Source organism: Myotis daubentonii, chromosome 9 (genome assembly GCF_963259705.1).
Source record: "Myotis daubentonii chromosome 9, mMyoDau2.1, whole genome shotgun sequence".
Taxonomy (NCBI): domain Eukaryota; kingdom Metazoa; phylum Chordata; class Mammalia; order Chiroptera; family Vespertilionidae; genus Myotis; species Myotis daubentonii.
In genome coordinates, this window is record NC_081848.1 from 19,404,447 (window position 1) to 19,429,401 (window position 24,955).

The following is a 24,955-nucleotide window of genomic DNA, read 5'->3' on the forward strand; positions in this document are numbered from 1 at the left end:
TAGAGAAAAATAAAAGTAGAATCTACATCCATAGCCAAGTGGCATCAGCACTGCACTACAAGCAATGATCTAGCAGGTGGCACATCAGCAGCTCATGCCTGGAACGGCCCTGGAATTTTAATTCTTTGTGCATTTAAAAGATCAAAGGTTGCATACTGGCTACATATTGGTTGAACTATCCAAGGGCAAGTTTTGGTTCAGGAACAGTTTATAACCCATAAGCAAAGCAAGAAGCACAATCAACTTGTGGTATGCCAGGATAATAAATACTGTATCTGAAAAACAGACAAAGTGAGTTAAAAACTGACACCGAATCTCCCACCAGACATTGTGTCACTGGTAACAACACCCCCACTGATGGGTCAGTCCACTGTGTCTGCAATGCTGCCACCATTTGCAACCACAACCTCTAGTTATTATTTTCTGAGAACCACAACATCAAATAAGATTTTCCACTTCATTTGTGGCTTCAAGCTCTGCAGATGCCTACTTGCAAAGCCAATAAATTGCTTCCTAAACCAACAAAAAGAATAAGTCACAAGGCACTGTCTAAGGCTGGCAGATCACTGTAGTACACCCTCGTAAAAAGAGATGTCATCTTTCCAATACTTCACAGCCACTTGGAATCTAGGATTGCAAGAAAAATACACAGAAATTTAATTATCTTTGAGGTATCTAAACTAAATTCTCCACAATGTCCTCCTGGTGGTTAGATTTTTTTTTTAATCGTCAAATACAAATCAAAAAGAGATTAATTTTAGTATAACTATCTAACCACTATGCTGTACACCTGAAACAAATACAAAATAATATTATATGCAGACAGTAATTGAAAAATAAAATTTTAAAAATTAAAAAAATATTAATCTTGAAAAGTTCTTGAATACTTGCATTTAAATTCTTCTTCTATAGCCTACCACTGCATCCATGTGTTGAACTACATTGCATTCAGATGAATTAGGTTTCAGCAATAATGAGGTGTTCCAAAATGGAAGAGCATATTATATATTATTTTAGCAATGAAAAGCTATTTAGCTTCCAATCAAGATGATGGCTTAAGTAAATGCAGACTTGTATCCTCCTACAACTACATCAAAATTACAACTAAACTATAGAACAGCCATCATCATAACCACCTGAAATCTAGCTGAATGGAAGTCCTACAACTAAGGATATAAAGAAAAAGCCACATGTAGACTGGTAGGAGGGTGGAGACATAGAAGAGGCTGGTCCTACACCCACGTGTGGTGGATAAAAATTGGGATGGATATCTCGGCTGTTGAGGTCTCCTTTAAGGAGTGAGGGTCCCATCCCTAACCCAGGCTCCCTAACCCAGGATTCCAGTGCCATAATTTCCGGGTGTAAAAAAACAGTGGGGATTGTGGCTGAGTGAGACAGAGTTCTGCTAGAGTCCCAGGCATTCCTCTTAAAGGGCCCACACATGTACTCAGACTCACTTCCTCTGAGCTCCAGAGCTGGAATAGCAGCTTAAAAGGCACCAGGGACATACTGAGAGGAACTATACTGTCTGACAGAGCTAGTAGGCCAGGCCAGATTTCAGTCTCCATCAACCTGTCTCACACTGTTCGCCCAGCCTAGGTGATTCCCTGAGACCCCGCCACATCCAACTTGCAGGCTCACCCAAGCTGTATCCAGTGGCTTTTCCACAATAATGGCTTGTCTTGGCTCATACTTCTCATTTTCCTAAAATCTCTCAAACCAGCAGCATCTGGCCTCAGTGTGCCCCATACTTCTCACTAGGTGGCCCCAGGCCCAGCAATAATAACAGCCAGCTTTGGTTCACAGGTGGGTCTCTCCCAGCACAGCACAAGTAGCATCCATATGCAGATCACTTTGTAGCTCATGACAGGTGGCCCCAGGCAGAACACAGGCAATAGCTGACCTTGGCCCGCACCTCCCAGGAGGCACCAGAGCCAGTGCATCTGGTGGACAGTTTCAGACAATGCTTAAGGACCACCCTACCACCTCCAAGGGGGAAATGTTCAAGGGTTGGACTCAGCAGCACCGGACCCCCAATGAAGTAAGTTATGATCCATGGGTTCGATCCCAGCACAGCTGATTTTCCACAGTGATCACAGTTAGTCCTTGCAACTGATGGGCCTGGGGATAAATCCCTCCCATGACATGCCAATAGCAATCCAGGCTTAACTACAAAACAAGAATGTACATAGCCTACTTGGTGGGAATGCACCTGGAGTGCCCTGCTTGGGTGAACAAGGAGGCTGTGCCACTGGACCCTACAGGACACCTACTATATTAAGCCACTCTGCCAAGCCCAGGAGACATAGCAGTTTACCTAATACATAGAAACAAAAACAGGGAGGCTGCCAAAATGAGGAGACAAAGAAACATGTCCCAAATGAAATAACTGAACAAAACTCCAGGAAAAGAACTAAACATAATGGAGGCAAGCAATCTACTACATACAAAGTTCTAAACACTGGTTATAAGGATGCTCAATGAACTTAGGGAAAGAGTAGATTAACTTGGAGAGAGATCTTCAACAGCATAAAAAAGGACATGGAAACCAGTCAGAAATGAAGGATACACAAAACTTATAGGGAATCAACAGTAGAATAGATGAAGCCGAGAAACAAAACACCAATTTGGAATATAAGGAAGCAAAAAACACCCAATCAGAACAGCAAAAAGAAAAAAGAATTTTAAAATGAGGATAGTGTAAGGAGCCTCTGGGACAACTTAATACTCGCATCATTTAAGTTTCAGAAGGAGAAGAGAGAAAGCAAAGAATTGAAAACCTATTTGAAAAACTAATGACAGAAAACTTCCCTAACCTGGTGAAGGAAACAGGCATACAAGTCCAGGAAGCACAGAGAGTCCCAAACAAAATGAATCCAAAGAGGGACCCATACCAAGACACATCAAATTAAAATGCTGAGGTTAAAGGCAGAGGAAGAATCTTAAAAGCAGCAAAATACAAGCAGGTATTTAACTTTGATTGTGTGATATAGAAGTCTTATTTCTTCCAGCAAACCATTATTGCAGGGGTGGGGTGGGGAAGAGAGCAGTGCCAGCCTACTACCCTGCTACATTACAAGAAAGAACAGGCACATCATCTTTAAAAGCAACCAGTGCCAGAGCTATTTATGCTCCAAGGGCAATCAGGTGCCAAGTATCCTGCCTTGAAGGAAACGATCTGTTGCTGACAAACAACTACTTATACCATGTATCCCCCCCCTCCCACCGTCCCCCACCCCGCCCCCCGAATCCCATTCTCACTACCATCAGGAACAGACTTCCCAGCACTCCTTCACATTCCACAAAGACTAAAGCACCCGTTCATACTCCTCCTCTGCACCCAATCCTCCTGCCACCACCCTCCTGAAACTTCAACATCCGCTTCCGTGTCCAATTTCCAGCTTCTCTTTTCCACAACCTCTTAACCTCCCATGACCTTCTCCTCTGTAATTTCATACACCCACAAGGACACCAAGAGTTCAAGCTATCTAACCCTTGGCTTTTGCTTTTTGGCAATCCTTTCATTCAACTCTGGTTTACTCCTAATCTTATTTCCCACAGTGGTTATCTAAAAAGAATTTTCTCCTTTCTCAAGAACCCAGCCCCACACTTCCCCTCCTCATACCAGATGGCCTAGCCTTCTGCTTCTCAGAAAGAAGTTCAAGACCCTCTGATCACCACTGTCTTTATTCATTCTCTTCAAACTTGCCTGTCTCGGGAAAGGGGCCCTCTTCCTCTCAAAGCTAACAAGGTGCCGCGAAGCTTCTACTCTCACCCTTTCCCATCTTCAGCTACATTTTTTCTGTTTCTCTCCCTCTCATTTCTATCGTCACTCTTCTCCCCTTACAAGCTATTTCTCCTTCCCCTCGGGCTATGAACTTACTCCAGTGGACTCCTTTGCCATAAAGGAAGGGCAGGAAGACATGGGTTGGAGAAGGAGGTTTACTGGATACATGCAGCGCTGTGCACAGCTCCTTAATCTTCACAATACCCCACAAGGAGGTCACAAGTCCAACACCCCAATCTCCTCTCACCATTCTCCTATTTTTTTAAATAATGAAACTGAAATACAGAGGATAAATAAGATGTGAGGTCATAGAGCTAATGACTTGCAGAGCTAAACTTTGAACCCAAAGTAACTCACCTGAAATGTATACACTTTCCCACTACTCCAGGCATAGCCCCATAGCCCCAATTCACTATTCTAAATTTACCTCCTGTGAATTTCTACAAGGGACTTTATCTGCATCTCGAAGCTTAACATGTGTCAAATCCTAACTCATAATTCTGTTTCGGTACTCAGGCCACATATAAACAGATAAATGGGCTCCTAACACCATGTTCCTAGTAACTCAAGTGATGGATTATCCTTCCTTCCATGTTCCTACTCACCAAATTCTGCAGATCTCTCTCCTCTATCCTTCTAGATTTACGTAAGAATATCACTTCATCTCGGCTATACTATTACAGTAGCCTAGTTATTGGTTGCCCAGCTTCTATGACTTTAACTCACCGTATGTACCAAAGGTCGAAATTAAGAAAAGGAGGGGGACACCTTTGATTATGTCATTATCCAACTCAAAAACCTTGAATCATTAAATAAAAACCAAACTCCATATTATAAGCGATTCGGGATCTCCATCATAGGGCCATAGTTACCTTTCTAAGTATCTTAGCCTGAGATGCTACTATTTCTAATCTCTAGCTTAGCACTTTGAAACTAGCAGAAGTTCTTATAGCTTCCCATTTCCACGCCTTTTCTTTACCTACATTTCCTAAGCTGTTTCTTGTCTAACCATTAGGACTCAGCACGAATAACCCCCTCTATGAGAGCATCTTCTCATGTTCCCAGAAGGAAGTTCCTTCTCCAGCATTGGTGTTCTCACGGCATTTTTGATCTTACCACGCTATAGCACTCAGCACATTCTCCTTTGTATTACAGTGATTGTACCATAAAGCTCCTTTATTACTCCCTTGTGTTTTATAAGCCTAATAAGGATATAAGAAGACTTTGCTCATGTTTGCATGTTCTAAATTACCCATAAAGTTCTTTGTACTCAGAAGATATTCATTATTGGTAGAAAATTCTAGAGACTCCAAAGTCTATATCAGCATGAACTAAGTCACACCTTATACTAGTATTTGACTTTAACATGAAAAACTGATTTTTTTTTCATCCCTGGGAGATTTGTGCAGCACCTACACAGGCCCATTAATACCATCTCTCATAATCAGGGTACATATCAACTTGTTCTACATAAACCAAAACCTTTTTGCAGGCTGTGAAAAAATAATGTGGCCATAAATGGCCTCCCCAATTGTGTCTACCTCGGTGTATACCACAAGTATATTGTTTAGAGTAGTGGTTTCTCACAAGCTGCATTAGACACCAATAATATCCATGAAATTACAAGCTACTAAGGTCTCAACCCAGGGGATTCCACCTTAGTTCAGGTCTGAGGGTGGGCCCAGGAATCATATTTTTAAGGTTCCCATACTTGATTCTGATGGTAGGCAGTTTGGGAGGGAAAAGGGAAGGGATGCATGCTTTGTGTAAGGAATTAAGAATTCAAACTACATTTAAATAGAAAACAGTATGTATTTTTAAAATATATTTGTATTTATTTCAGAGAGGAAGAGGGAGAGAGAGATAGAAACATCAATGATGAGAGACAATCATTGATCAGCTGCCTCCTGCACACCCCCCACTGGGAATTGATCCTGCAACCTGGGCATGTGCCCTGACTGGGAATCACACTGTGATCTTCTGGTTCATAGGTCAATGCTAAACCACTGAGCCACACCAGCCAGGCAGAAAACAGTATGTACTTTAATAAAATTTGTAAGGACCATCTCTACCTCCTTGCTTGAAAGTCATCTGTACTTTCAATGGCAGAAGTAGTACCCTTGACCCTTGTGGTAATGAAGGAAATAATATATTATCTGAGTCCCAAGAATCAAGAATAACCCTTAAGTTCTCTCTACAGCCCTCAACAACTATCCTGAATTTTATCTCTGACAGAAAAATTACTTGGAATTAGCCTTTTTTCTCCCAGGCACATATTCCTAGATAACTATCCAAGGCACGCTCCTCTTTTTCTTTTTTTAGGCCTATTATTCAACTCTTGTTTCTTTCCAACTTCTCCCTCTATATTCTGGCCTCCCATCCCATAGTCTCTCTTCATTGCTCATATGCTGGTCCTTCCCTTTGGCCGATAAACTTTCCATTAACCCCTGGGTGTCCATGTCCTGCATCCTAGCTCACTTATTTCAGACACAGTTTGCAGGACTATTGCCTTTCTGGTCCAAACAGTCAAAAGTGAAACTGTACTTTTATTATTTCATTCACATTTAAAAATGTTCTCTCTTAGTTCATAAAAGATATGGTGATGAAGGCAAGCTCCAACTCAGTCTGAACTGGCAAACATTTCCGCGCTGTAATTCGTCACACACACTGATGCCAGAATAAACCTCCAAAAGAGCAACTTCAATCAAAAGCCTTGAGCGTCTCTGGAAAGCATGCGCATAAAACTTTACACTACATGGCAAAGCCCTATATGCTTATGCTCTGGGTCTCAATCTTTGTACTCCAGCTAAGAGGATATTACATATTAGCTTTCTTCGATATTGCACAAATCAAGACAATGAATGTTCAAGTCAGATTAAATATGCCCACGCAAGGGAAGAAGTGCAATGGTCTGGAGCAGAGGGAAGCAGTGGTTAAATACAGAACCGGAGAAATGCTTCAACATCCTAAAGACTTCAGGGGAAAAAATCTAGGGCTGTTACAGCCAGCAGGCCTCAAAAGCACTGACTATTTTCATGCCTTTTGTACCAAATGGTTTCAATACAGAAAAAGAATCAATGTTTACATGGTCGTGTAAATTTGATTAATTACACAGGGAATAAAGGATAAATCAGGGTTCCAATTATAAGCACTTTGCAGTAATACCACTATCTTAAAATGATATATCTGTATATGAAAGAAATACTGAACAAAAATTTTTAAATGTCCCTTCTTTTTGTATCTCTATAAACATTTATCACAACCTAACTTAACATATAATAAACTTAAATTTATTTAACTTCTCGAACAAATGCAAACCCATTAGGATGGAGATTTTTATTTTTCTGTCTTGCACACTGATGTGTCAGTACCCAAAATGGTTTCTGACAAATCACAGGTACTTGATACAGCTTTATTGCATGAATGAACGAGTAAGCTCCAAGTTCAGAACCAAGGAGCTAGGTAAACGGGGTTCTCCTACTGGTGTGACTTTAGAAAATCGATTCACCTGTGTCTAAAGCAAAATGACAGTGAGCTCCCAGGTTCTCCAAGGTCTCTTCTCGTCAGATACTAAGCAGAAGTAGCACATTCTAAAAATTCTAAAGAAATAAAACAAACAAAAAAAAACCCAATATAACCTGAGCTACTCCTCATCCCCACCTGTACATAAAGTATGAGAATTATCCCAGAAGAAATGCAGCTCTCAACTAGCAAGATATAAACTCCATGCCAATGGTAAAAACACTTTCACTGTGACATAATACCACCTTCAAAAGCTATTTTCAAAGCAGATGCTGAATTTATGTGATCTTCCACATGGGTGGAGAAATTGTGCTAAGCTAACAAAGACATTACCAACAAAAGTCCAAACCATGCACCTAACACCACACGGGCCACCACTTCACCTTTTTGGTGTCTGATGCTGACCAAAAGGCAATGAAAACATGTTCCTGTTACTATGCCAAAACTTATGACAACAATGTCAAGAGTATGTCATGGTTTAGGCTTGAAATTGCAAGCCAATCACAAGATTCCAGTTTTATTGAGGCCATTCTATTCATACATCCAATAAAAGAGATGTATTCCAACTGTGGTTCTGTTGTTCAATGCAAGTGCATTAAAACCAACACAGGTATTCATAGGTTACATTATACTACCCATCAGGATACCCCTGCCCCATTTTCTCCTGAGCACAAACACAAAGAAATAGCCAAGTAAGACATTTTAAGAAAAGCTCATCTGGAGCAGCGTTCTTAAGTCTTCCATGAGACAGTCAGATTAACCTTTTCAAAATGCAAATACAATGTCACTTCTCTGATTAATGCCCAGCAATGTCTTCTCATTGCCTTTAAGTTAAAACTCCACATCCCGAACTTGGCCTACTAGGTCTTGTATACCTGCTCGCACATGCCATTAGCCCTTGGCTTTCTCCTTGCCTCCTCAAAGCCAGCATTCATCCCTTCCCTATGTCTGGAATGTTGGTATTCCCTCTTCACGGACCACTTCTCCATGACCAAATTAAACAACTCCTTCTGCAGAGTGGCCTTCCCTCATCTTCCCACTCACACACCTAGGCCTGGTCTACCTTGAACGTTTATGTATCTTAAGGAGCTTTGTTTCTATATAAAGGTTCCCTAGATTTATGCAACAACTATTTACTAAGCCTCTGCTACAAGTAAAGCTCTAAAGCAGTGGTTCTCAACCTTCTGGCCCTTTAAATACAGTTCCTCATGTTGTGGTGACCCCCAACCATAAAATGATTTTCGTTGCTACTTCAGAACTGTAATGTTGCTACTGTTATGAATCGTAATGTAAATATCTGATATGCAGGATGGTCTTAGGCAAGCCCTGTGAAAGGGTCGTTCGACCGCCAAAGGGGTCTCGACCCACAGATTGAGAACCGCTGCTCTAAAGTATTATGCAGGAATAGAAATGGGAGTAAACTTTCTAACCTCAAAGAGCATAAAATCTGCTGGAAGAAATAAGAGACTGAGTTCTCTATGAAAAAGACCAAACTATTTTTTGTTCACCAGAACAAATCGCAAAATAAATAAATGGGTTTCAGGGGATTATTGTATGTTAGTAAGTTACGACATTTTTTTTCTTTGAGACGTGTGGCTAGTGGCATAAGATTCATATTGTTTTTCAGAGCCGGAAATGAAAAAATCTAAGCCTTTGGACTTCAAAATAAATCAAGTTATGTTCTTTAAAATACAGAGCTAATATAATAAAACATCTCGTAAGTGGCATGTTTTTTTAGAGAAGAACTCCACCTGAACTACACAACTTCTCCAGCTGTTCCAATCCTCAGTTGTGGGTGGTTTCTGTGTGGGTGCAAAAATAAGGGTGGTAAAGAAATGGAAAACAATATTTCAATTGTCCAACTGAGAGTCATTAAAAATAAAACATGCTTCCTCTACAGAGTTCAAAAGAAAATGTTATTTGTATAAACAGCCTCGGCATTTGGGAAGGTTCCACTTTAAGAGGACTTCCTAACTTATATAACCGACATTTAAGGGGGTTGTTATGAGGGGTCTGTAATAACTGACGGATTTTCTTTTGATTCAGCCTGTGAGAAGGTAATATGTTCCCTAGAATTTAATGAAAAAATCACAGGTCTCTTTTTGAAGACTTTAGTTGTGGTTAGTAATGGTAATTGTTTCTGGGTTGCAAACTTCCCCCCCCCCCCAAAAAAAATGCCTAAGAAGAGCTCCATGGCCAGGCTCCATCTAATGCAGTGGTTCTCAACCCTCCTAATGCCACGACCCTTTAATACAGTTCCTCATGTTGTGGTGACCCCCAACCATAAAATTATTTTCGTTGCTATTTCATAACTGTAAATTTGCTACTGTTATGAATCGTAATGTAAATATCTGACATGCAGGATGTATTTAGGCAACCCCTGTGAAAGGGTCATTCGAACCCCAAAGGGGTCGCAACCCACAGGTTGAGAATTGCTGATCTAATGCATCATGATAGCATTAGACAATGATTAGTAGTAATCGGTATGGATGAGTATGTGTAGCTCATAACTAAATTTTGAAGAAAATCTTTACAGAAGCTTTGAATAATTTAATAGCTTAGTAGTTGATAGTTGAATTTTATTAGTTTAAATTGAATAAAATAGGTTCTTTTTTAGCTAAATTCACTTATGATTTTTTAAGTATATTTCCTATTATGAATATACCAGTTATTTTTTTAACCTATACTATAAATCCCTCAAAAACACACAAAGCAAACTGCCATACTTCCTGTCCTAGACTATATTTCTAATTTATAACTTGGAAAACTGGATCAAACAACACCTTTCCACTGTACCTGGCAGATGCATCCTCAAAGTGAATGGAATTATGTGGCATAAGATTTAGAATTTTCCCACAGTAATTTCTCTAACACAGAAAATGAAGGAAAATTTACCAACCACTCCCTTAAAAAATATCTTCCACTCACATCCTCTGAGCAAGCATCCCTGATCACTCCAGGCTTCTGTCAATACCCCAAGATGATTTCCAGCTCAGGGTGAAGTCCCTTTACCACTGTATCACACTAATGCACACCCAGCCTCAGAGAGGTGATCAACGACAAATATTTGCAGCTGGGCAGAGCTCTACTAGCTCAAAAACAAACAATAAAGGCCCTGTGACTTAAAATGTAACTATTTAAAATTTGTCTCCTGTAGTGTCACCTTTCAACATATTCTCCTAAAGACGGAACAGAAAAGAACCCAAAATGTATGGCACATTCCAGATAATGCAGTAGTATTCAAAATGTGGACTGGGTTTGACTTTCCATCAATCTGCACACTTACAATTTGTACATAGATTTCCATATAAAAGTGGTGGTGGGGGTTCTGTTTTTTTGTTTTGTTTTGTTAATCCTCACTTGAGGATATTTTTTTCCATTGATTTTAGGGAAAGTGGAAGGAAAGGAGGGAGGGAGAGAGAGAAAAAGAGAGAGAAAAAGAGGCATCAATTGTTTGCCTCCAACATGCGCTCAACTACAAATGTGCAACCACCCAGGTATGTGCCCTTGACTAGCGGGCCTCACAGAGCAGCAACACCAGCCAAGGCATAAAAGTGTTTTTTAGGATGTACCATGCTCATCATTTTAAGAACTCTTAAGTACCAATCATCAGTATTTCTATATCTGCACATCTGTATTGAAACAGAGCAAATACCTGAACAAGAATACATTAGCTATGTCAAAAATACCTGGGCCAGTTGTCGGCAAACTCATTAGTCAACAGAGCCAAATATCAACAGTACAACGATTGAAATTTCTTTTGAGAGCCAAATTTTTTAAACTTAAATTATATAGGTAGGTACATTATTATTAACTTAATTAGGGTACTCCTAAGGCTTAGTAAGAGCCACATTCAAGGGGCCAAAGAGCCGCATGTGGCTCGCGAGCCGCAGTTTGCCGACCATGGAGTCCTGGGCAATTATTACAAAACATATTTTAATTTAAATTACCTAACTGATGGCCTCATTTCTCTACTCAGTGTTGGGAGCCATAACCTTAGTTGACAAGTGGTTGTATGTTGTCTGTCTCTGCCACAGGAATTTTCTGTTTAGGTGTGTCTGAAGGAATGAAGTCCCCACCTAAAATATTTACTAGCAAACTGACTCTCCTTCTTGGTAAATGTTTAATCTCTTAAGTGCAAGGTTCACATTGTCCAAGACTTGCAGAGAATTAACACAGGTTACTACACAAGCTGTTTACACACAATTGCAGCTGGACTTTCCAATGGTCTCTAAGATTACATAGAATGAGCAAGCTTTGCCTCTTATCAGTGACTAATACTAGTATTCTTATGGGTACCAGTTCAGCTTGACTAACAATATCTGGTATTTTTAAAATCCAGACATCTTTTAAAGCTTAAAGTGATTTCAAGTTTTAGGCACTAAATACAGGAACAAAACACAGTAGCTTGCATACCTCACCTTTGGTGTGGACATAAATCCTGAAGTAATATACTAAGATTTACAGCTTTTTATTATCCTATAGTCTCATGTGCTAAAATAACATAGCAAAACAACCTGTCTCCTATGCTAATTCACAGTAATATTTTTGAGCGTCTATTTGTTTAAATGAACCAGGGTAAACTGTTTTCAAAGGAACAGTATTTTATTTTGTGTGGAGATAGCCTTTTATTTCTTACTAGTAAGGTTTTCAGGCACTGACTCACTTTGGCAATTGATGTCCATGTAGGTCCATGTACCAGGACTGAAGCAGTGAGTACTGTCTTTCTGCATTGACATAGATATTACTGTGCAACTATAGTTAAAGTACAGTACATTTTGTATCTAGTCTGTCCACATAATTATTTGAGGAGGACTGAATCTTTACTACTTTATAATCCCTCCTGTCCCCTCCACCACAAATTTCCAAGCCCCAAGTGTCGAGCTGCTCAACTCCTAACCTACTCCTAACTTAGCATCTTTACTCAGTTCAAAACACTAAAGCAGTACAAAAAGTGGGCCGTCAGAGCAGCCGTGGGAAGTAAAGTTGGATGGACTCAATAGACTGCTTCCCATCAGGCCAGCTCTGCGGTGGGCAGATAAAAGGGCACCATGAAAAGCTCACCTGCAGCTCATTCCTCCTTAGAAAAGCGAGAAGCAATGACCTCTGGCTGCTCTTGAATGGGAAGGAAGATGCTAAAAGGAGAGTGTGTGATGCTGCCCTGCTTGGGACTTTAATTCTGGAAACAACTAACCTGCTCTCTGAGCCACAGGAATTCCCCACTGCGTCCCAGACCACTATTCCCATTTTGCTTCCTTCCATGCCAACACCGTCTCACTGATACCAAAACAAACAAACCAAAAAGCCAGCAAGCACAGGCCTAAGAGGTGGGAGCAGGAGGGGGCAGCTGAAGAGCAGGGCCAATTTACAGGCCAGACACAGACCTACCAGTCTAAAAAAATGTCCGGCAACAGCTTCACTAATTAGGTAATTATACTGATATAGAAACAGCACCTTCTTTTACTTTGTTCAAAATCTGTTTCCCACCCTGTTCCACTGTAAGCACATGGAAAGCAGACATCTTACTCACCTTCCTAATGCCCTCCCATCCATTCCCACCACCATAACTTACAGAAAGTCTGCAAACGTCTTGATTTTATGTGTTATTTTGCTACTGACATTGCTCAATTATAAAAAATGAGCGTTTCTGGTAAGTCATCAGATTTAGTGGTTACGTCCTTGGTTAGGTCTCAAGACTACTCTGGCGGGGAGGGCTGTGGCTAGTACAAAAAGCTAAGAGTCACAGCTAAGAGTCCCTACTTCATTCCTCTCTTATTAAATCAGAGAAATAAAGAAGCTGAAACCCGGGCTTCCACAAGCTATTTTAAAGACAACCGATGCTCTGTCCTTTCCCATGTAGAACTGATCGTGACAAAGGGGGTAAGGACGGTTCTTGCACTCCACCCACACCAGCCTTACCAATTAGTCCCAGCGATACATTCCTGGATGCCTGTCCTTGGTACATAAGCCCTCATGTTAGGGATGATTACCGGAAGTCTACTATTTCTTTATTCTATACATCATTACTTTTAACTGTTCAGACTGGGCTTGGGGCTCAGGATAAAAAGTGTTAGATGGAGAGGCTATGAGAACATATTTATATTTTTACATTAGTTGTTTCAGAAATAATTTAAGTTTATAAATATTTTTATTCTAAGTTAGGTTTTCCTAATAAAACATCGGTGTTTAAGTCAGATTCTCTGCAATAGGAGCTAAAAAAGTATCCTGATATGAAAGTAGCAAAGAATATTACACCTACTCCTATATAGTATTCACCTTCGTCTAACATTGCAAAGCCCTCCAAGCATTAGAATTAAATGTAATATTCATTGCGTATAATAAGCCTTTACCTACTGATCAATTCACACCTTTCAAATCTAACCTGCAAGAGCCACAACATCCCGTCAGCCAAAGTGGAAAGAGACACACAGATCAATGTTGAGATATCAAATCCACCACAACCTGAGGAAATCACTTGACATCAGCCAGGAAGATCATATGGCAGTCACTAGTGTGCCTTCAAGAAGGTGTTTTAAGTAAGAAGCACAATGGAAATTAAAAGAAATGTTTACTATACTGCTAATAACAAGAAAAAGACCACCTAGAGTCAGCGTGAATCTACTCAAGAGACCTCATAAATTCAGGTATATGAATCTGATGGAATATTTTAAGGCTATGAAATTATTAAAAATTGTATCTATAAAAACTCAGAAGTAATTACTATAATCCTCTTTAAAAAGAAAAAACAAATTTATATATATATATAATTTCTAAATTATATATATAATGCTATTAAAAAGCATACACATAAGTGAAAAAAATAAATTTTATAAGGAAAGTTGTCATTTATTAAACAATTTAACAGAGGGGCTACTATGAGTCAGGCCCTAGGTCAGGTGCTAAAGCTAAAATGTTTTTTTGTTCTTTCTCTAAAAAAATAAATAAAAAAAGAGATCTGAACTCTCTGCCTTCTTGGAATTTATAGGTATCATTTCTAAGTCAAAATAATTGTAGTTATGCAAGTATAGGGGTATTGTTTTTTTTCTACATACTAATGCTAATATGTTAATATTTTAGTAATATAATAGGGTTTTTTTTGGTGAAGTGTATGTTACAACGCCTGCATTGGGGGATAGACATTTATGACAAGTGTCAAGAAGTGGCTCATGAAATGACAACTATTGTTCCACATCGTGGTGGAGTATGAACACTGATGTCCTTTGCCTCTCGGTCCTCTCACTTCTTCCTAGAGGCTCCTGAGTACCCTCAGCCAAGTGCGGGCATGGCTCAGCCACCTGTCCTTACAGACCTGAGAGCAGAAGAAGCCATCAGATTCCAAGAGCCCAGCCACCTCCACACCCCCTTAGGGTAACTACCACTCAGCTAAGAAAGTGAGTGCCTGGCACAGCTCCTCTGAAAGACGGCCAACGTGACCGTGACCGTCCCACGTGCAGGGAGGGCTTGTCTACGGACTCTGCACTCTGCCCAGTGACTTCTCCGGGAGAAACTCTCATGAATGTAAGCAGCTAAAGTCACACAATGAATCAGACACTCAATCAGCTGATCTTCTCCGGAAAGCCTTTCTTTTGCGGAGATAACATTGCCCTGTCCTTGGATAGTTAGGTTGGGACTTGCTAATTAGGTTTAAAAAAATAATAAAAACATTTTATTTTAAAATGCATGGAACTGGGAAAACTACAGAATAAATGGCAGAGGAAAGAGAGGAATGTGACTGAGGAAAGGCATGTCAGGGATCATAAATCTCTGCTGCTCAATGTGTGGCCCAGGCACCGGCAGCATCACTTCCAAGTCTGATGGAAATGCAGACCCACACACCCAACCTGAGACCTTCTGAAGCAGAATCTGCATTTAATAAGATCTCCCAGTGTTTTATACACACATAAAAGCTTGGAAGTCGCTGTTCCAGATACTTGTAATATTCAATTTTTATACCTGGAAGATGAGTACACCTAGTATTATTTTCTAAAGTGTACACACATTTTATCCAGTCTTCTGACGATGTGCCCATGTCTCTAATATACAAATGGACGCCACGTCTACAAACTGACAAACAGTGATTGTTAAAATGTGGGAGAAAGAATTCGGCATAAATCTGATCTCCAAACAGTAAACTCAGATACAGAAAAAAATTCGGAGATCACATAACCGAACCTATTCATTTTGTGAGAAATGAAACCATGTGATTCAGGAAGGGGCATGCCTTCCCCAGGGTCAGAGTGCTAAATTACTGTGGCAAAACTGGATTAGGGCTCAAGTCTCCTAATCCCCAGTAATGCTCTGTGTCCTGTAATAATACTAGTGTAATACATTATGACTGATTCTTTCCCCTATATAAACAAATACTCATGCTAAAAGAGAAATCTGTATTAAGGTAAAAAAGAAATATTTAAACCAGTACCCTGTATATTTAATAAGAGACACCCAATATGTATTAGTTTGAACGAACGATTGACTTTGAGGCAGAGACGACACATCTGTCCACATCTTCTCCAAGGGCAGAGCTGAATTATAGAATGATTAAGTAATTTCCTTATGGAAGAAACCACAGAGCTCAGTTTTAAAACAATGTATAATACTGTTGGGGAGTAAGTTTCTCCTTGATCCTGTCCGCTGCGCCCATTGTTGGAGTACTCACTCCTTGAATCCTGCTCCACTATGCCAATGGGCCTCAGTTCCTCTGCCAAGAACTGGACCTCCTTGGATACTAGGTATTGGACGGAGAAGACATAAGAAGTCGTAGGCATATAAGAGAGTCTTTATTGCAGTCCAAGTAGCCATTGCTACTAAGGAGCCATTATTAGACAAAGCAGTCCAGTAAAGCAAGGACTGCTAATACAGCAGCCCTCCTAGTAAAACAGCCTCACATAACAGCAGCCTCTCGCCGGCTGGTCAGTAACACACTTTATACGAACTTAGACAAAAGAAGCTTCTTGCCAAACAGTGACATCAATTCTGGGTTATAGAAGGGGACGCTTGCTCAGTGTATCCAGTGAAACTGCTGCGTCCTTGCACCTGCCTGTGGCCACTTGGCCTCGAACATCCTGGTTAGGATTCCCACGCTCAGACTGGCCTTGAATATCTGGTGTACACTAACTCATTAGGGTTCCCCAAAATTGCCCTTTACCTTTATCAAAGTCAGAATATTTTACATGTTTAATATTTGAGTGTGTGAATCTGTCTGATTTCAATTAAATCAGAATCATAAGTAGGACTTTTAAAATTATTATTTAGGAAATTGAAGCGGGGGGGGGGGGGCGGGGGGGGGAGTTGGAGGGGAGGAGATAAGGGAACAGATTAACCAAAGAACACATATACATATATGCATAATCAATGGATACAGACAATAGTTTGGTGAAGGCCTAGAGCGGGGCAGGGGCTAGGACAGCCGTGAGCAAACTACGGCCCGCGGGCCGGATCCAGCCCGTTTGAAATGAATAAAACTAAAAAAAAAAAAGACAGTACCCTTTTATGTAATGATGTTTACTTTGAATTTATATTAGTTCACACAAACACTCCATCCATGCTTTTGTTCTGGCCCTCTGGTCCAGTTTAAGAACCCATTGTGGCCCTCAAGTCAAAAAGTTTGCCCACCCCTGGGCTAGGAAGAGGGGGACACAGTGGGGGGGGGGGAGAATTGGGGGACATCTATAATACTGTCAACAATAAAATGAAACAAAAATTTAGAAAAGTTATTACTTAGGATATTGAAGAACAGTAGTACTCACCAATACTAATTTCGTCATCTGTTTCAGCATCACCAATACATTCAAATTGGAAGTCTTGCAGTGACTGGGAAAATTTCTGTACTGCCATAGACAGATCTGTAATTAAAAGTTTAAAAGTCCTTAAGTTGAAGGTACCATGGAATACTCATTTCCACACATAACTTTGATGTTAATACTATATTAACCAGAGCCTTTTAAAATACCAGCTTGGCAAATGCAAGCAGAATTTAAAGAAGACTACTAAAGAAATATTTTAGGAACTGGATCTGCTCTGCTCAAAGGAGATCTGCCCCTTTAAGAAAGTTTTGGTGTCAGTCATGTATTATCTGGAGGCCAACTTCCCAAAGCCTTTATCAAAGAATTACCACTCATTCCCTATAAATGGGGCATTTATTTATTAAATAAATAAATACATAAATAAATAATGCTACTGAGGTTGCTGATGGGGGGGGGGGGGAAAGGCAGCCGACCTTTGATTAGAAAGGGGCATTAATGTTATTCTACACAGACTGAGAAGCATGTAGGGAATATATTTTTACCAATAAACTACTGGTTTTGATCTTCTTCTAAGGGGAAAGGTCACCTGAAAGGTTGTTTACAAATAATCTTGTGATTTACAGGAGACCTCCAACTAAACATACTCTTTAATCTGACTTCCAGCTGAACAGAGTCCAGAGTGTGACTATATCCAGAAGAAGAATTATTCTTTATTCCTGAAGAGAATAAAGAAAAGTCCAGAATAATGAGAAGTAAATCCCTCGGAGGAAAAGCCTGGGATGCAACCTAACAGACTGAATAAGAACGCAGCCTCTGGAGCCAGGCTGCCTGGGTTGAAATCCAAGTCCCACCACTGACATGACCTTGGACAAGTTATGTAACGCCTATGGGCCTGTTTCTCATCTGTAAAAAGTGAATGGCAACGGTACAGCCACCTCACAGAGTTGTTTTAAGGATTAAGTTAATATTTGCAAAAGGTTTAGAATAGAGCCTGGCACTTAAGCACTGTTTAAGTTTGTTAAATAAAATTTAAAATAAATCAATCTGACAGTGCAGCATCACAGAAGCCTTAAAGGTCCCACCTCTAAAGTTTGCACCAGTAGAAAAACATTTCTCAGAAATCCACTCTACACTTCATTGAATGGTTCAAATCCGATACCTGAACCCTCACATTTCATTCATCACTATGGCCTGACAAAGACTCTCTCTTTGCCAATCTTCAGTCCGGCTCCTCTGAGCCCTCTCCTGACTAGGCCTCTACTTGGCTCCCCTTCCTCGCGGGGCCTACTTAGCCCTGTTTTAACAAGAATCTTGCCAAGTCAATTTAGAGAGAACCCGCAGCCTGGATATCTGATATCTGATCAAATTCTTCATCTCCCACCTTCGATGAATAAGTTCTTGGCCTGCCTTCACCAAGAATCCTCCTGACCTTGATACCTCCTCTTAGTAATTTTCCACCCACAACCACACGCCTCCCCGCCTCCCCCCCCCCAACATGCTCAAGTTGAACCTGTTGTCTCTCCCCTATTGTGACACTTGGTATCTATAACAGTCCTGAATAAAGTCTTTCTTACCCTTTTAACAAGTGTCAGAATTTCTTTTTTCTTTAAGAGGACAATTATGGCCCCATCGCTACACATGGTCCCATGACTTACTATGGTAATCCACCAACCATGAAACTCCGAGCCTAAGTGCCTATCAAAGTAAGCACTCACACACGAATAGGGCTCCAAATATGAAGGTCACTTTCGGTGCCACTGTGATCTAAGAACTCACCAACACCCTCACGCCATGAACAATTCTGAAGACCGAGGCCTCGAGTCTCAGAGAAGCTTTTAAAAAACAACAAATATAAACACACACACAAGAGACTGGGTTTTTTGTTTTCGTTTTTTAAACCTTGTTTGAGAAAATAAATCATGCTCTGGGAAGAGGATGCCACTTGTAGATTAACACCTCTTTCCACAAGAGGGGTCAAATTTTGGGACCAGCTCACATTCTACTTGAGAGGTACTTTCTATTTAAGAGATTAGAAAAGTCTATTAACCTAAGAATGGTTCTGCTTCCGACTTTCAGGAAGAAAAATGAAGAGAGAGCCTCCGAAGTGAATTATCAGTCAAGGAGAAAAACAAAGGCTTCATCAGAACTAGACTTCACCAATTAGCTGTGAAGCCTTGAACAATCACTCATCCTTCCTGAGACCCATTTTTCTTATCTATACAACAGAGAATTAATACTTAGCCCACGGGGTTGTTATAAAGACTAAATGAGGATGTGCCTGGTACTCATGAGGCAACTCAACAAATGGCTTCCATTATTATCATTCAAATCCAGCCCATAAAAGTGGAAATGTTAACTGGCCTTCCAGAGAGAAGGGCACTGTGCAAACACATGCATTTACCTGACAGTGCACACCTCTGGGTAAGGGTAGAGAAGTTATAACAACTGTATCAGATGTTATGAGAAGACAAAGAAAGAAAGCAGACTTGTAGGATAACTTTAAGCCAAGCTGTATGTGGGTACTCTCCCAAGACTTGGGAAAAGCATCTATAATAATAAAAGCGTAATATTCTAATTAGATCAGACAGCCGGACAACCTTCCGGAAGATCTTCTGGACGAAGCTGGGGCTGCAAGGGCCGAGCGCCTTTCACAAATTTCGTGCATCGGGCCTCTAGTTCCATATAACAGTATAAAGGCCTTATGCTAAACTGGATTTGAAGTCACAGATAGAATTCCTACACAGCAGACTTGAGAAGGGGGTGGGAGTTACATGAGTAGATCAGGACGCTTAGCAACCCCGTAGCAGATATTCTTCTCTCTCCTCCTCCCCAGAGGCTCCTCTGAATTTCCCTTTACGCTTTGTCCTAGGGAAGTCTTAACTAACAAACCCCAATGACTGCCCATTTCATCCTAGACCAGGGGTGGGCAACCTTTTTGTGAGTGCGTGCCAAAACCAGCAAAATCTCTGACTCAAAATTCTTCTGCGTGCCAACCCTAATTTCTTGAGAACATGTTACACCTACTTGATATCTCTTAAGGTGTACATATGTGAAGAACCTTGAAGAAATAATAAAATTCATTCCAGCGACAAATACACAGTATATGATGATGAAAAATACATTTATTTTTTAATGTATACATGTACACTGATAGTCTGACAGAAAACTTTATGACTCCGTTTGATATTATCAGTGGGTCTTTTGCTGCTGCATCACTGATAACAGAGATTTTACATCAGGTTTATATTTCGTGACCTTCAGAGATATGCACGAGCTACTACTTTCATCCGTCAGGCTACTCCTATTACGAGACTTAACAAAATTCATCACTGAGAACAAAGATTCACAAGCGTATGTGGATGAAACCAAAACACTGGTCGGATCTAGGAAGGCAGGGAGAGTTAAGGCAGAGGCATAGAAATTGCTCTTCCCCTCTCTCATCAATCCATGTCTATGGTCTTTAAGATAACCTGTTATTTAAAATGATTTATTTATCTAAGATGCACCTAGACTGAATTTATCTGAAAAATAAAAAAGTTGGTATTAAGAAAAAAAATGTAAATGGAAGATTATAAGAGAGGGTTTCGCGTGCCAGCAAGTTACTGGTGTGCCATGTTTGGCACGCGTGCCAGGGGTTGCCCACCCTTGTCCTAGACTGTTCTTTGCTTCTCATGGCCTTGTTCCTTGACTAAGAAAAGCAAGCTGCTTTGTCCTGTCACAGAGATCTCATAACATCTGAGAATGCAGAAGTAATTCCCATCCCCAAACAAGAACACAGTAGCCCCTTTGTGAGCGATCCTTGTCAATATAGCCAAGTGAGTGAGAGGATGAGCTCTAGTGGCAGATTACCCAGGTTAGCTTCCTGCTTCTACCAATCAGTGGCATGACTGTGGGCAAGTGTCATAACCACTCTGTACTTCGGTGTCCTCATCCGTTCAGGGGAACAGAACCCATCTCTCTGGGTTATTTTGCGAGGTAAATAAATGAGTTAGTAGATGAAGCATTTAGAACAGTTACACGGCATTAAGCACTTAAAACATTTTGGTTATTTCCATGTCGAACATCTCAGAAAAAAAAAAGGGCAAGGTAAAATTTCAGAAATGAAGATGGCAGCTATTAGACCTTAGATAAATGGCTTCAAGGGGTTCAGTGCTCAAGAAAATAGTCTAGTGGTAGCAGTTTCTAATCCTCTCTTGGTGCCCTGCAATCATGTTGTAACAGAAACAATCTGATTAGTCAATATTTCTATGTAAGAGGTGGGTGTCTATTTTCAAGAATGCATGAATGATCCCTTCACAGTCCTTTCAAAAGCATAATGAGAAAGGATTCCATGAGAAAATATGGTTCTCAACTAGTTCAGATGATAATTCCAAAAACAAAAGGAAAGTTCAAAATACAATTTATTTTCAACTTCAAAGTATTTTCTTTCTTGATTTACCTTTAATTTTTCTCATTTTCTAAAGAAAAAAACAGCAAAACAAATTTGACAAGATGAAAAATATTATCAAGGTAAAGAACTTATGATATTTTCTGGCAGTAATACTGACCAAGCTGCAAAATGAGGGATCCAGGTCATGCTTTAATCTTGGCTCTATCTCTTACTGTGTACAATTCGGAACTGGAAAACCAACACCTTTTGTTGGCTTAAAAACCACATGAAGCAACTATTTCCTAAATCTAAGTTTCTAAGCAATGATCAGATGTACAAAATCAATGTACTGGTTCTCAAACCATTTAAATAAAATTGAATCACATGTGATTATATAGACCCTGAATTTAAAACTTAAATTTTTAAAGTTTGTTGTTGGGTATTAAAGTATCAAATTGTGTAATGATAGAATCAACATTTTATCTTAAATGCAAAATGAAAGATCAAGTGAATAAATCATTACAAGCAAGAAATCTAGTTTAAGTAAACGTGTCTCTTTCTCCCAATTTCTACACAATTATTAGAAATTGAGGACAAACAAGAGAAATATCCCAGTCAGAACCACCATGGCCCCATTCTATGGTGAGGTAAAGGAATAACATTTGCTAGCGAGCGAGATTGTACATAGTAAAGAGGCTACAAGTACCACTCACACTACATCCTTCGTATTTGCCTAATCTGCAATGTAAGTATAAGATGTCTTCATATGTATTCATATTATAACTTGGAAAAAATTAAACTGGGCTTTTGTCTGCAATGTTTTTATATCAAAGGGTTAACCTGTAGCACACATGTTTATATGATGCTAATGAAACACTAAAACCATTTCATTAAAGAAATACAAAGCAGTAAATTTTAATTATAGCTCTTCTTATACACAGACTTAAGAGCTGGAGTCTATCTGTTATGTTAGAATTGCTAATAGGGTTACTTTTACAATGTGAGCTATGGAAGTGAGCTATATTTATGTCAGAACAAGTACAACCAGCCAGTCCACTGGTATAAGGCAGTCCTTCTTGAAATCTCGTTGCTCTGGGATTAGATTTAAGCAAGACTCACAGAGACTTCATGTAGAATTATCATCTTCACACTAGCATGGAGAAGGTAGGCAGTACAAAGCAATGGAAATTCAAAGTAAAAACAGGATATAACCTTTCCTCAAAAAAGACAGAACCCAATAGGGACATGAACCATGTAAATAAATACTATAATCAACTGATAAAGTCACCACTAGAGGTTAATAACACCATCACTACAGACAGTACTTACTATGTGCCTGCTACTTTTCCATCCACTTAATGTAAATTAAACCATTAAGAGTCACAACAGCCACACAAATTAGGTATCATCACTCCCATTTTACAGATGAAGAAACTGAGGCACAGAGGTTAAGTAACTTCACCAAGGCTGCACAAGCTAGTAAACAATAGAGCCGGAATTTCAACCCAGGGAACCTGGCTCCAGAATCCCCACTGAACCACACTACACAGAGACAGCAAATAAAGACACAATCAGATCTGCTTGAGTGAGTGCACAGGGGAAGGCTTCTCAAAGAAATTAATGAAAATGGGACTTGAAAGAGGTGACAATGCACTAGACAAAGCCACATTAAGAAAATATCCAGAATCTTCAAAAAGGCATATCCTACAGATCCAACCACATCTACCAAGACTCACTCCTAGCTGGGCTACCGGTTATTACCACAAACAAGCCATCCAGTCTCTTGTACCTCTGTTTACATTGTTATTCCACCTTCTTGAGTTATACTCTTCTCCCATGCTCTCTTTCAAGATCTCTCTCACGACTCTATTTCCTCTAAAAGCCGTCTTAATCTCCTTTACACTTCCCCCTATATGCTGTGACTTTTCTGTTGTGCTTTCTCTATTTTACCTTTCATCCAGTTATCCATAAATATGATTTACCCACCTTACTTAAAATAGTGTATTAAAGGAGACTGTACCCTATGTGAATACCGCCAAGTATCCCACACCACCATATCTTATATACAACAGGAACTCAATTGTTGAAACCATGTACTTCTGAAAGGTGGGCAAATACTCCAACTTTCCGGGTGCCTTTCACCTTCCCTTCTTCCCGAGTCCACTCTTGTAAGCCCCTACTGTGGCTTTTTCAGCCCCTTGTAAAATATGGGTTATCCACTTTCCAAAACAATAATAATAATAGAGATGTTTTACTATTTACAAGAAGCTTTTATATACACTTACAATGGTAGTAATAGTGTTGGTAAGATGTTTTACCATTTCAAAATTATTAAATATTTTCTTCAATTCTCACACAAAGCTATCAGGGCTGAAGCTCTGAAAACTTAAGTAACTTGTCTTGCCCAGAATCTAAGACCTGTACTACAACCTGGACAGATCTTATGCTTCCCAAATTCTATGCTTTCTAAAGCATACCATATTAATTCCCCAAAACCAATGGGCATTAAAACCAAGGAAGGTGTGATCTTTGGACAACATCTACCTTATCCTTTACCTGTTGTATAAATTCTAAGATAGTAAGACTCCATTATTGGACTACTAGAGGCCTGGTGCATGAAATTTGTGCATGGGGGGGTGTCCCTCAGCCCGGCCTGCACCCTCTCCAATCTGGGACCCCTTGGGGGATGTCCAACTGCTGGTATAGGGATTGGGCCTAAACTGGCAGTAGGACATCCCTCTCACAATCCAGGACTGCTGGCTCCCAATCACTTGCTTGTCTGCCTGCCTGATTGCCCCTAATTGCTTCTGCCTGCCAGCCTGATCACTCCTAACCACTCCCCTGCTGACCTGATTGACACCTAACTGCTCCCCTGCCGGCCTGATCTCCCCCAACTGCCCTCCCCTGCTGGCCATCTTGTGGTAGCCATCTTGTGATGACGTGAGGGCAGCCATCTTGTGGTGGCCATCTTGTGATGATGTCGCACATGACGCCACCTAGGCTTTCATTACATAGGATATTAGAGAGGTCTTGTTAGCATGCAATGAGCTAGGGCAAGCATATTTTAAATGGTAATTACAAAACACCATGCCAAATGTCAAAGGAAATGCTTTCTAATCCCACAAAGTAGCTGAAAAATGTTCTAGGTATTAAGCTTCCTGAAGGTAAGTATATATTCTTCATCTCTCTTTGTCCTTAGTGCCCAATAGAAAACAAACATATGAGGAAAGAGAAAAGACAAGAAATACATAAAAGAGCCATTTTAATCAAACTGCTAAAATTATTAATATTATGTAGGTTAAAGCATGAGGAGAGACTCCATTCTTGTTCTAACAGGCTTGGGAACTTAAATTTTTTGAACTTTCCAATCCTGCATGAATGCCTGGATGTATGTACATCTGACCTCCAGGTAACCTTCCAATTATTCCCTGAAGGGCTCACATGTACATCTATCTGACATCCATATCACTGGAACATGACCAGACCTCCTGATTGATACCCATCATCCTGACTGCCTGACATCTGACTGATAAC

The 24,955-nt window shown here is 40.1% G+C and overlaps 1 protein-coding gene across 7 annotated transcripts in view; it reads right to left on the minus strand.

The window, feature by feature from the left end:
* Positions 1–24,955, minus strand: part of ARHGAP42 (Rho GTPase activating protein 42) — a 260,925-nt gene that overhangs the window by 180,928 nt on the left and 55,042 nt on the right. For all 7 annotated transcript variants that reach the window (XM_059708078.1, XM_059708077.1, XM_059708075.1 and 4 more), the window contains exon 2: positions 17,056–17,151. In XM_059708078.1, the coding sequence (XP_059564061.1) occupies positions 17,056–17,151 (96 nt within the window). The remainder of the gene's footprint in view (positions 1–17,055; positions 17,152–24,955) is intronic.